The 12,349-nt window shown below is 41.2% G+C and overlaps 1 protein-coding gene across 1 annotated transcript in view; it reads right to left on the minus strand.

Moving 5' to 3' along the window:
• Positions 1 to 12,349, minus strand: part of TMTC1 (transmembrane O-mannosyltransferase targeting cadherins 1) — a 143,691-nt gene that overhangs the window by 64,860 nt on the left and 66,482 nt on the right. Inside the window, exon 8 of the mRNA XM_065742641.1 lies at positions 8,346 to 8,535. Coding sequence (XP_065598713.1) covers positions 8,346 to 8,535 — 190 coding nt within the window. The remainder of the gene's footprint in view (positions 1 to 8,345; positions 8,536 to 12,349) is intronic.

Genomic DNA, 12,349 nt, shown 5'->3' on the forward strand with positions numbered 1-12,349 from the left:
TTACTTTTCATACATTCATCAAAGAACTGAAGACCACCATACCTTTTCCCAAAGGGAAGAGAAAATATTATCATACTACATAAGAAAAAATAGCAAAGAATCACTCCCAGGTCAAAAGGCATCAACAAAGCACTAAATCTGAAAAATTGTTTCCTTGTCAATTGGGCATAAAAGGAGGAAAGACTTGAGCCTGTAACTGAAAGAGAGGCTCCACAGAATTACATGTAAGACATTCCTAAGCTACAAATAAATATCTGCTGACTACTGCCAAATCACAAGCTTCTGCAAGCCATAGCCTGTGAAGCACAAGTATAGAATGTACACAGATTACTTTGACATATCTGTCCAACTCGGGACTTGCATAAAGTCACCTGTACATTTTATTTCTTTCCCATTAAGAAAGTGCTGCCCTAAGGTGCCAGATCCATTGAGTCTGACATCGTGATAGTGAGACACGTGTTCACACCTCCAGAATCTCCAAGAGCTGAGGCACTGTGGAGCAGAGCTATGAGGACAACTTCCCTCCAGGCTCAGGGAAGGTAGCAGCTGGGCAAATAACTTCAAGCAAATTCAGTTCTGTTATACCTTGAAGTGTTTCTGAAGATGTTTATAAATGCTTGCCTGTTTGGCGGCAGTCAAATGTTTCCTGGGTCTTCCTCTATGTTTACTTTAGGAATTAGACAATTAGACTTCTCCACCATCAAGATCTAACAGGTCCATGGAGTAAATAATTCCTTTCTATCAAAAGCATAAATCACTCTCTTTCAGTGAGCTCTGGATGGTCCACTGCAGATGTGTTATGCTTGGAACACTGGACTGCAAGTGCAGAGAAGCTGGCACCCAGGAAAACTGGTAGCACACAGCTGTGCAACAGTAATAAATGCTATTACATGTCTTCAAATGCTTAAAGGCTTGTAAGGTAAGTACTCCATCAAGCAAGACAGAGATTCAAAGATACTCCAAGACTATCTGTAAATGACAGATGATAATTCTTCAGTTTATTCCTAAATTTGTGAGAAGTGTTTAGTGTAGACCACATGCAAACTTAATTTGTCTGTTCCTTTTGGATCAGCTGCTCATGAAGCCACAAGGACCTTGGCAATGTGATGCCTCACCAGCCTGCATCAAGCCACCACCAGCATCTTCCATGGTGTGAGGTCAAGTTTTTTAGTCTTGCTCTTTCTATGTAAATAATATTAAAGATAAAAGGGATTGTGTTAGAAGCATGCCAAATCCACTGTGTATTTGTAAGCAAATGATAAAAAGCAAACACAAGCTAATTGGGTGGTGAAGCACTGGATCAGGCTGCCCACAGTGGTGGTGGATGCCCCATCCTTGGAGACACCCAAGGCCCAGCTGAACCACGCTCAGAGGAACATGATCTAGCTGTGGGTGTCCCTGTTCATGGCAGAGGAGTTGGACCAGGTGGACTTTAAGGGTCCCTTCCAACTCAAACAATTCTATGACTCTATGATTCTACAGGAATGAACCCTAGAGACTCACTCCTTCACAGGAAGAAATCTCTGTTGATGGAAAGCCAGCAGAAGCAAGCACCAGTTGCTCCCCAGTTCCACCTCACTGCTACAGACACAGAGAAATGATGGATGGCAGAGCTGTACTGTGTCTCTTGTACCATCAGCATGGACTCTTTAGGTCAGCAGCACAAATGAGGACAAGACACATAATCGACCTTCCGGTCAAAAGTCAAAAAGTCTGCTGCCAAAAGTCAAATATTTGAAAATAGATAGGATAGTCTGAAAAATACAAACATTTGGTAAGGCCAAGGGAAGTGCCCAGCTTCAAAGTTAGCTGTGGCGCTGGGCTTCATTTACTTGCTCCTACAAAAAGGGACTGTAATTTCTGTAATCATTACAATTTTTCAGGAGTTTTATTCTTTCATCTCATCTCATTAAGAAAAAATAAAAATAAAAAAAAATAAAAAACCTAACAGAAAAAACCAACAGGCATCTTCAGTACTGCCAGATGCTTGAATGCCAGGCTTAGCAAAACACCATCTTCCTAAAATAGCTTGATTTTCTTTACTGATCATCTAGCCCTGGTAAAATCCTATGCAGTTATTACTGACTAGAATTGAGTAAATTTTATACTTCACAGAAGTCCAAAGCCATGGAGATCTCCAATGGCATTCTGACCATCCCTGCTGACTGCCTATTAACCACTTGACATGCTGATTCCATATCTGTCATTCAGTGGCAGAAACAAAAAGTACTCTGCAGTTCAGCAGCCACAGTATCTATGCAGGAGCTGGTGCACAGGCAAACAGAAACCAGTCAGAATCAGATCTGGAAGCATCACTGGCTCCCTAATCATGGATTAGCTGAAGAGAAATCCTTATCACATATCTCAGACTATTCTGATGAGACCGGTGACTTTCATTTCTCGGGAAAAAGCAAGTCCTGATCTCCATCAATTGGTAAAACAGAGTTTCTTTCTCAAGAATGCTGAAAGTACCTAAAATTTCCATTTACATCACTGGAAACTGTGGATACTCAGCAGCTCTGGAAATCAGGCTCTCAGCTATGGAATAAAAGCAGAAAGTAGTCCTTTCTTCATCCTATAACATGCACAGTAAGGCACAGAATTGTCTTCTGTAGATATTTCATTTTAGTATTCTAATGCAAAGTTTTTATATTATTTCCTTGTTTCCCATACACCTCAGCTGCTCATCCATTCAGATGTATGTTTACAGTCTTTCTTACCAAGACTGTTAAAATTCCCTGAAGAAATAAGCTCATTTTCCCAGTCCCTAATTGTGCAGCCCCTAATTCCACTTCACAACCTGAGTTGAGCAGGATGCAGGAGCACATCTTTAAAACAGAAGTGGAATATTCCAAAAGGAAATAGGAAAGTCAACAAATTACTCCAGGAACTAGAAAAATGCTTTTGACCTTGTGGCTGCTTTTCCCTCTCCCTTTTTATTCTGTGACTGCAAGCTGCTTCACTACATGGGAAAAATAAAAGGAAAAGAAAAAGGTAAAATTCAAAAACACACATCGCATGTACAAGTATAATCACTGGAAAATAAACTGCTCATGGTGGGTTTGCCCTTGAGAGGTAACGTTGAACAAGAAGATCCTAATAAAATCACACAATAGTTTGGCTCCCTAATGTTTAACCAGATCAAGTAAGAGCAAAGAGCATCATTAACAGCCCTACATATGTATTTCTTGGTCCTCAATTCCACTCTCCCTTTCCTTCTAAACCCTGCTATTGTGCCACTCCAAAACCTTTCAGCTCTGAGTGGGCCTTGAAACTTTAACTGAAACCAGAAGAAGAAAATGGTAGCCAACAAAAGGATCATTTCTGAAAATATAGTAATTCAGTGCTAATAAGCTGAACATGGCAGAACTAATCGCCCCTACACAAAGTATCTATGTGACAAAGCCTTGTGGGAGTTAAGAGCCCATTTGCTGAGATGTTGAGCATCTTGACGGTGAGCAAAGTATGAGCTGCTTTAGCTATGGCTGTACTTATTCAGCGTAGCCCGTTCCAAACCTTTTACTTCAACCATCTACCAAGAAGAAAAATCTGATACAAAAGCTATTTTGGCAGTTCCTGCGTTTGCTTTTTTAATGCAGGACAGCGATAACGTACTAACAGACGAAGAAGGTTTCTTTTGCTCAGTTTCCTGGGGAGCACCCTGGGAAGGCTTCTGTGTGCCTGCAGCCCCACCAGGGCTCTGCAGCCGATCTGCTCACAGCATCCCACAGAGCAGAGGCAGCACACCAGACACGCTAAGAGCCAGCACAAGGCTCCCTGCTTCCTGCAGCTCTCGCCAAGCACGGTCTTTCTGGCTTATTACTCTCTCCCTGAAGCAAACATTAACAAGAGAAGCAGCACAGAAAAACCGCGCTGCTAAGGATTAAGAACATCAGTCCTGACCTTCTCTGTGTGGAAGGAATTCAAGTGGGCCCTCAGGAAAATGAAAGCAGGATTTATTTTAAATGGACCTTTTATGAAAATGACTGTGGTTTCCAACTCGTCAGATAGACTCAGTCAATAAATAGCCTTATTCACCTTGCAGTGTCTTTGAACCAGGTATTGTTCTGGGAGTGTTGTGGAATATGAATTTTACAAGGCATACTTTCCAACCATGCTGTTACTACTGTAGAATATTACAAAAGGCGATTGTTCCTCAGAAAGGTTCATAAGCTGTGATTTATTAATGAAATGCCAAATCTGGGAAACCAGGCAAAGGTCTCAGGAGTGCAGGGTAAAGTAAATAGCATGAAAGAATACACATAATGAGTGCTTGCAAAAGCAACAGAAACATGAACACAAGAAGAAGACACAAATGCATTTCCCTCTTTGATGTTATCAAATGTTGACAGCTAAGAAATATCATCTGCGAGAGGCTCAAGAATATGCTTAGAAGATATTCATACATATAAAGCTCTGGATAAATGATAATAGGGTGTCAATTATGGCAAGAATTAAAGTCATAATAACTTGGTATAAAATGCCTTGTCTTGGCTAAGGAGTACTATGCGGAGAAATGTAGAGGCAGCATTACCTTAAAACTAAAATTATCTCTGAAGTAAAAAATAACCAACTGTAGCATATAAAGGAACAGAATAATAATATACATCTCCATTGCATGTAATGAATATAAATCGAAAATCAGCACAACTTCCTGAGCCATACATAGCAATGTCATTACACAGCAGCAAAGCACATTCTTTAGAAAGATACGTTCCTAGAGGATGCCAGGGTTTACTTTTTATTATTGATGTGAAACACAAGCAGCACTCCCTCCTCAAATATGAACAAAATGTTGCACGTGACTGTGTTCTGCTGAACAAGGGGAAGGGGCTGTTGGTCACCATCTGATACCTCAGTAGTACAGGTCAAATGCAAGATGAGGGCCAAGCTATACAAGGCAAATAAATTGCCCCAGACTGGTTGAGTACATTAGTTACTATTATGAGCCAGTTCTCCAGATCACCTTGCTCAGAATTACCCCATCACACATACCGGAGTGTTCCCAGTTTCAGCCCTCCCCATGGCTGCCCCTGACTGAGAGCTGGTACCATACAGAATGTATAATCTGATCCATGGAGTGCCCTGCCACAACGACAGGACAAACTGCATTTTAATCACACCGCTAATTAAGCAGCAACCTCAAAATGCCATGCACAGTGGCATTTCAAACATCTGAAGGGTTCTCCTTTCATGCTCATTGACTTAATATGATATGTCAAAGAAATAATTGCCATCCTGACAGTATGCCAAAAATTGTCCTCTCTAGTTCACTTGGTGCTCACTGTTTCTTCCAGTATAGGCCCCTGGTTATGTTAGTGCCCATCTGAAACATCCCACAGATTATTCTTTTGGCCTTGCAAGCAGCTTGCTTGGCAACTAGAACAAGACAGTGGTTCAGCCATTTCAACGACCTTAGCTGGAAAACATACCAACTAGCCCCAAAGCTGGAAACACACCAACTTCACTTCTTCAGGCTGTGGCTGGCTTTGAAAATGAACAATAATCAAAACTCAGCCTCTTTTTTCCCCAACTATTTCTCTGGGATGCAGACATTTGCTGTTGCGTCCCCTGCTTTGTCACACTGTATATGACATCAAGGTCCTTTACTGACACAGGAGACTGCTGAAGTGTGTCAAGAAGCAAGCCTTTCCTTTAGTCCCATCAGGCTTCCTGAAGATTAACTGTCACATGTGACAAGGACAACTACAGCAAGATACAAGCCCAGCTGTGCACCCTATCATTGAACAGCAGCAAGCCTTTCTTGGGGAGCTGCTCACAGGGGAGCTCTTTCCATTCTTTTTGGTCAACCCACAAGAGAGATTAGCACTATGAACACAAAACAACCCAATGAAAGAAAGCTGCATTCAAGGAATTCATAAAGCAACTTTTAAAGTGATTTCCTAGAACAAGATCAACAGTAAAACACACAAGTAGGAGGGACAAGGTTTCTCTCTCCGAACTATGACAAACTGGATATCTGCCTTTCATTCCTACATTTTTTCTGACATAAGAACTCCAGGAACAAATATATTCCAAGCCAAGCATTTGTAAGTAGAAGTCTTGCACTGTTTATTTTCCTTTTTGAGGTATAACAACATTCACAAAGTGAAATGGAACAAGACGACTCCATGCCTTAGATGTCCTTTATCAGCATCCCACATACATGCCAACAGGGTTATTACCCTAGTCACAAAAATCAACAACAAATTAGCCCTGTTTAAAATTCAATGGCAACAAAGGCAGAAATCCAATACATGCATTCTCTAATTACATTCCATGTAATATATTCCGAGAGCCTCCTGTGAGCTTGTTTTGTGGATACACATACCAACTCTTGCCACTGAAAATTAATTCAGAGCTCACTGCACAAGTGTCTTCAATTCCACCAAAACCACTTCTGGCATTTCTGTCCTCCGTGCCACAGAAAGTGTTTGTGTCAATGAGAAAGAATATGAGGTTTTGTCTTCTCTTGCCCATGCACACCTATACACTCAAAGAAAAGACACACCAACTATTTCCTTGCTTACTCTAAAACCATTCCTGAGAAAATTGCAAGCTATTACTTCCAGGTTGGACTTCTTTCCAAAAAGCAAAATGTTTCAGATACTTCTAATTATACCTAGGGGTGGGGGAAGCACGTCCCATTTGACATCCAGGAACCATTAATGGTTCCATGTTCACAGCAGTTTTGCAGGGAAACTGGTGAGTTGAGGCTGATAAGAGAACTCGCTCAAGAATATGTGATTAATGCAGTTATACTTGCATTAGATACAAAAGTAGATTGCTTCAGATCCAATTCATGCCATGTTTGGGGTTTTCAACAGCAAACACAAGAGAATCTACACCATGAATTTCAAGGTGTTTGGTAAGTCCCTGGAGAGGGAAATTAATTTTGCTTAAGGAAATGTTAACAGTGGTTAAAACTGTAAAATTATCCTTGCAAAAAAAAAAAACAACAAAAAAAAAAACAACAAAGCAAAACAAAAAAAAATTAGTTTCAAATTAAATGCTGGTATTCATAAATCCATACAGAATTGTTTTGCCTTTAAAAAAAGAGTAAAAACGTGATGAAATCTAGGCATTTAATGCATGAAGTGTTTTGAAATACTTTGTTCTGGATTTTGACAGAAGACACACCATTTAGTTACCCAAGGGAATTCTGCTGGATTACCATTTCACCCACATGAATGTCTTTGGATGATTCTGAAATTTTTTTTTCCAGCAAACCAATGATATTAACCTTGCACAAAGTACAAATTCCAACAACATGTGAAGAAATACAAGCATCTGAAACTTCAAAGAATGTGGGATAAGATTTTTCGGAAGCGTTCAGTACTGGGGTAATGAGAATTTTATCATTAACTTCCTTGAGAATAGGATTAGGTCTAATACAAACACTTCTGGGTATCTCTAGCAGTGAGTAATGAAAGAAAGAGGAATACAATATGATGTACAACCTGCAGGTAGAAAAAGTGAATACCTAACAGAGTATTTTCCCGTATTTCCCATACAGCACCTGTTAATGTATAATCTAAATTAATGACACTGCAGTCTCAAACCATTTGGTTATTTTCTGTCTCTTAACAGGAGCACAGAGGAGACTGTTGGAGTAGACTGAAGCATATGTATGACCTGAGCATCTTAGCCTAATAAAGATACTAAAAACTTGTTACATTTCTGCAATTTTTTTCTGAAAGAAACTTCCACAACAGAACTGCACAAGGAATAGTTAGCAGCTCCCTATACCCTACAAGGACACCCTTCTATGCCAGTCCATATCCGATCTCTGACCCCTCTTGAGCCTGCTATACACTCACTTTTATTTCTGTAATAAAATCAGCAGTGGATCTGAAATGCTGGAATGCAAAGCCTGGCTCAACAACTAAATCATTTATGTTAAATAACACTTTCCAGATCATTTCAAACTTTTTGTATTCTGTTACTTAGCTGATGAGGAATCCTCTCATCAAGATGTAACCAACGTTTGGGTTTTAAAAACACAGCTAAGCTACTGGTACAATAATAGATTTCATTTTCAAATATCTCTGCAGATGACAGTCCCCAGTCCCATTTGAAGCAAGTGGCAAAGAGCCTACCAACTATGGAGCAGGCTGAAACTTCAGTGGGATTTGGATCAGTTAGTGAATGCAGGACTCTGGGCCAAGTCTTGCCCTCAAATCAAACCAATTAGAGACTGAGACATTCAGCTCGACAGATGTGGTGTGTTTTTTCATCTCAATCCAGTTTCTTTGGGAGGAAAATTGGTGCTTACTGCCTATTTCAGCTGAAGCTTAGGAAACAGAAGGAAACAAAATGCTGTATTCCATCTCTCTCTGTGTTACCTTGAATGCAGCTAGGCAGTGAAGGCTGAGTAACACCAGCACCAGCACCAGGAAGACAGTGGCCAAGTTCCTCACGTCCCAGACAGACTCAACCAGAGGGATACTGCCGACTTGCCAGTCGTAGCACAGGGTAATGGGTGCCAGCAGAAGCCACGCATTGAAGGCCAGAAGGTATGAATAAGTCAGAAACCTGCAAAAGCAAAAAGGTAACATAAGGCATGGGATGACCGCCAACACCATGAAATATTTTCCTTATGCCAAAAACAGAGCTGAATTCACGCTGATTGAGACTTTGGTATTTACTACTTACTAGAAGGAGGAAAATAAAATAGCTATGCACACACAGGTAGCACCATACCTCTCTGTTAATAAGGACATACTAACATAGGTAGGAGGAATATCAACAGATGATAAGATCAATAATATGGGATATTCAGCCAATTCCATCTGTGCTTATTAGGGCGGGAGACAGCCACAAAAGTGAGAAGTAAGGAGCTTTTTAAATTGTTGTTATCTTTATTAATCTATATTGTCAACATAGAGGAAACTAACAGAGAATGGAAATAGGGAACTACAATACCCTATGGCAAGTATGCATACTTTCAGAGGCCTGAACAAGAACAGTATGCATGCAACTGGGTTAAAGGAAAAAAGAAAAAAAAACAAGAAAAGATAAAGCATCCCCTCTCTTCGGCCTTTTGCTTGGCCTCTGCTACCCCCAAAAAGGCTCTCCCTCAAACCACATTTACAGAAGTCCAACTATGTGTGTATGCAAAAGGCTGGAGCTTACTCTAGCAATCACAAAATCTAGCAAGCAGAACTCTAAGAGTCTTCCTTAGTATGCAAATGGAAAAGTTCACGTTGCACACAACACACAAAAAAAGGGAAATACTGAAAATAAATAAATGAACAAACAAATAAATAAATAAACAGATCCTGCGTAGGATTTCTTCCAACAGAACCCACTTTGGCTGTTGTTATCACACCCAGTTGCCATGGTACCTTAGCAGGTTTATTAAAATGATAACAAAGGATCCCCAAGAGATGCAGAGCCACGCAAACAGAATTGCTTCATTTGCCACCTGCGAGGCTGCTTCTTTGGGGTCAAAATGCAGCCTTTCCAACAGCATTATACTGTATTTGCTGCAGAAAGGGTAAGATACTGAAGCAGAATGTGACTTCAGGGAAGTGGGATGGAATTTCTCAGGTGGGTGCTGGGCCATGGCATGGGGACAAAACGGGCCCACATTTTTGCAGAAGCACTTTCAAATAACCAACGGTTAGAAGTCTGCTTTCCCTTCTCATCTAAGAAATGAACATCTCCAGCGGCACAGCAACCCAAAACCAAGGAGGCTTCAATAGCAGGAATAAAGTTTAATTGTAAAAAGTGGAAAATGCTCGTGCCCATTTCTGCTCAGATCTTTCTAAGTTCCCAATTCTGATGGAAAATGACATACTCCTACATTTTTAAGGTTTTCAACCACTCAGCTCATTTCTCTTCCATTCCTTCATTTCCCTCCCTGAGGTAGTAAACGAGCAAAAAAGCAAGACAAAATTCATTTTCTGTCTCAACTGAACTAGAGATTAAAAGGACAACTTCTATTTAAGAATGCATCCCTCAAAAAAGCAACACAATTCTACTCAAACTCTTCTTTAAATTTTGATTCTTCACTACTTCTAAATTAACAAATATATCCTTTTACTTATTTTTTATTATTTTTTTTTATTATTATTTTTTTAAGTCCCCAAGCCAATCCTTTCTGGTCTACATTACTGCAAAACCCAGCAAAACTAAAAAGCTGATGTAGCTTAATCACACTAGGGTGCTCTCAGAGAAGTTATATGTGGTGTTCCCAAACCTCTGCTTGGCTGGAAAATGCAGCAGGATTCTTCATCAGCCTTAATAAAATCACAGTCCAGAAAAGGCTGCCAACATCTATTTACAACTACTTAAAAGCCAAACTAAGATCCAATGCATATCCATTTGCATCAATCTGAATAATGTCATGGCATATAATATTTTTACAAGTGTGTATTTTAGGATTTTCAAAAGCACTGAGTTAGGTTTCTATTTGATGTCTGTGGAGAGACAAGTTTTTGGAGCACATGTCCTTTTCTGCTCTGCATGTTAACACTTCCAATAAGCATAATGATGGCCATGGAAGTCACTTAACAAGTCATAACACACACCAGAAATCTCTTGCTTTTTCAGACTGCGTTTCCCTATGGTGAGGTGAATTGAATGCTGGCTGAATATCTGGGCAGACCAAGAGGGTAGTGCTCAGTGGTGCAATGTCTTGTTGGGGTCAGTACCGGGCTCAGGCCCATTTAACTTCTTCAGTAACTATCTGGACAGTGGGATAGAGTGCACTCACAGTAAATTTGCTGCTGTCACAAAACTGAAGTGGCAGACTCACCTGAAAGCCACACAGCCATCCAGAGGAACCCTGACAGACTGGAGAGGTGGTGTGACAAAAAACTCGTTAAGTTCAGCAAGAAGTGCTGACTCCTGCACCTGGGGAGGAACTAGACATGCTGGGTGCCACTCAGGTTCAACACCAAGCTGAACAAGAATTAGCAATGTGCTCCTGCTGCTTAGAAGGCTAATGGTAATCTTGGCTGCATTCAGCTAAGTACCACCAGCAGGTTAAGAGGTGCTCCTTCCCTTCTACTCAATACTTATGAGGCCAGGCCTAGAATACTGAGTCCAGTTCTGGGCCTTTCAGTGTAAGAGAGATCTGGACATACTGGAAAGAGTGCAGTGGAGGGCCATGAGGATTACCCCTGTGAGAAGAGGCTGAGAGAACTGGGACTATCCAGCCTGGGGAACAGGAGGCCCAGGGGGATCTCATCAGTGTCTATATATACCTGAAGGGTGGGCGCAAAGAGGACAGATCCAGGTTGTTTTCAGTAGTGCCCAGTGCCAGGATAAGAGGCAGTCAGCACAAACTGGAGCACTGGAGGCTCCCCCCAAACAGCAGGCAGCACTTCTGTGTTGTTTGAGTGATGGAGCAATGGCACAGGTTGCCCAGAGAGGCTGTGGAGTCTCCTCTCTGGAGATCTCCAGAGGTCACCTGGACATGAATAAGCCTAGGCATCCTGCTCCTCCTTGATTAAGGAAATGTCTTGGACCATACGACCTCCAGAGGTCCCTTTACACCTCAGCCATTCTGTGATTCCAGGCAGGAAGAAGTGAGATGGTATTCAAGACCCTTGCAAACTACAGCATTTCACATGAAGGCAGATTAGTCATTCTTCTGCATCTTCACTGATAAGACAGGAGCTAGCTGATAAATTGTTATGCAGCACAGAAGAAATAAACAGTTTGCTGCCACAACAAATCGAGTCAGTTTAGCAGATTTTAAAAGGAATTCAGAGTAGCCAAATTAGCAAGTGTTAAAGCAGTTCTGATGGAAGGTTAGGTCAAACTGCCATGGGAGATGAGAAGAAAGTCCCCAGGACAAGACACTGACCAGGGTAGGTTTGTAACCAAATCTCTTTCCCTGTGCTTGTAGGAATGTCATCCTCCTCAGAAGCCATGTGAGCAGCTCGCAGCCAGAGGCAGCTCCCAAAGGAGGTGGACAACTGCCCTGTTCCATTACAGCAATAATTAGCATCTTAAATACACTCTGCCAACAGCGGTGAACTATTTTAAAACCTGTGACAGTCTACGTACAGCCAACTGGTTCACATCTCCAGACAGTCTACTGGAGAACCGTTGGCTAGCTCTCTTGATTGCCAAGCCTGAATGCTCTCTTTTAACTTGTATGTGCCAAAAGCAGACATGGAAAGCAAGTCCCAAGCGGCTGCTGAGCAACTTTAGCATGACTTCTTAAGCTCCAAGAAAACCTTGAGTATAAAAGTCTGGATATGCTTTCAGCTTTGGTAACCCATCCTTGAACATGACTGATGGCTGTATAAATAAAGCTGTAGAAGTGATCGCTATACTAGGTACTAGAAATAGAAAAATAACAGGATGCTAATAATAGATGCTGACAATTCTG

The sequence above is a fragment of the Cyrtonyx montezumae genome, unplaced genomic scaffold (genome assembly GCF_038088225.1).
Source record: "Cyrtonyx montezumae isolate F1298 unplaced genomic scaffold, pur_monq_1.0 scaffold_3, whole genome shotgun sequence".
Taxonomy (NCBI): domain Eukaryota; kingdom Metazoa; phylum Chordata; class Aves; order Galliformes; family Odontophoridae; genus Cyrtonyx; species Cyrtonyx montezumae.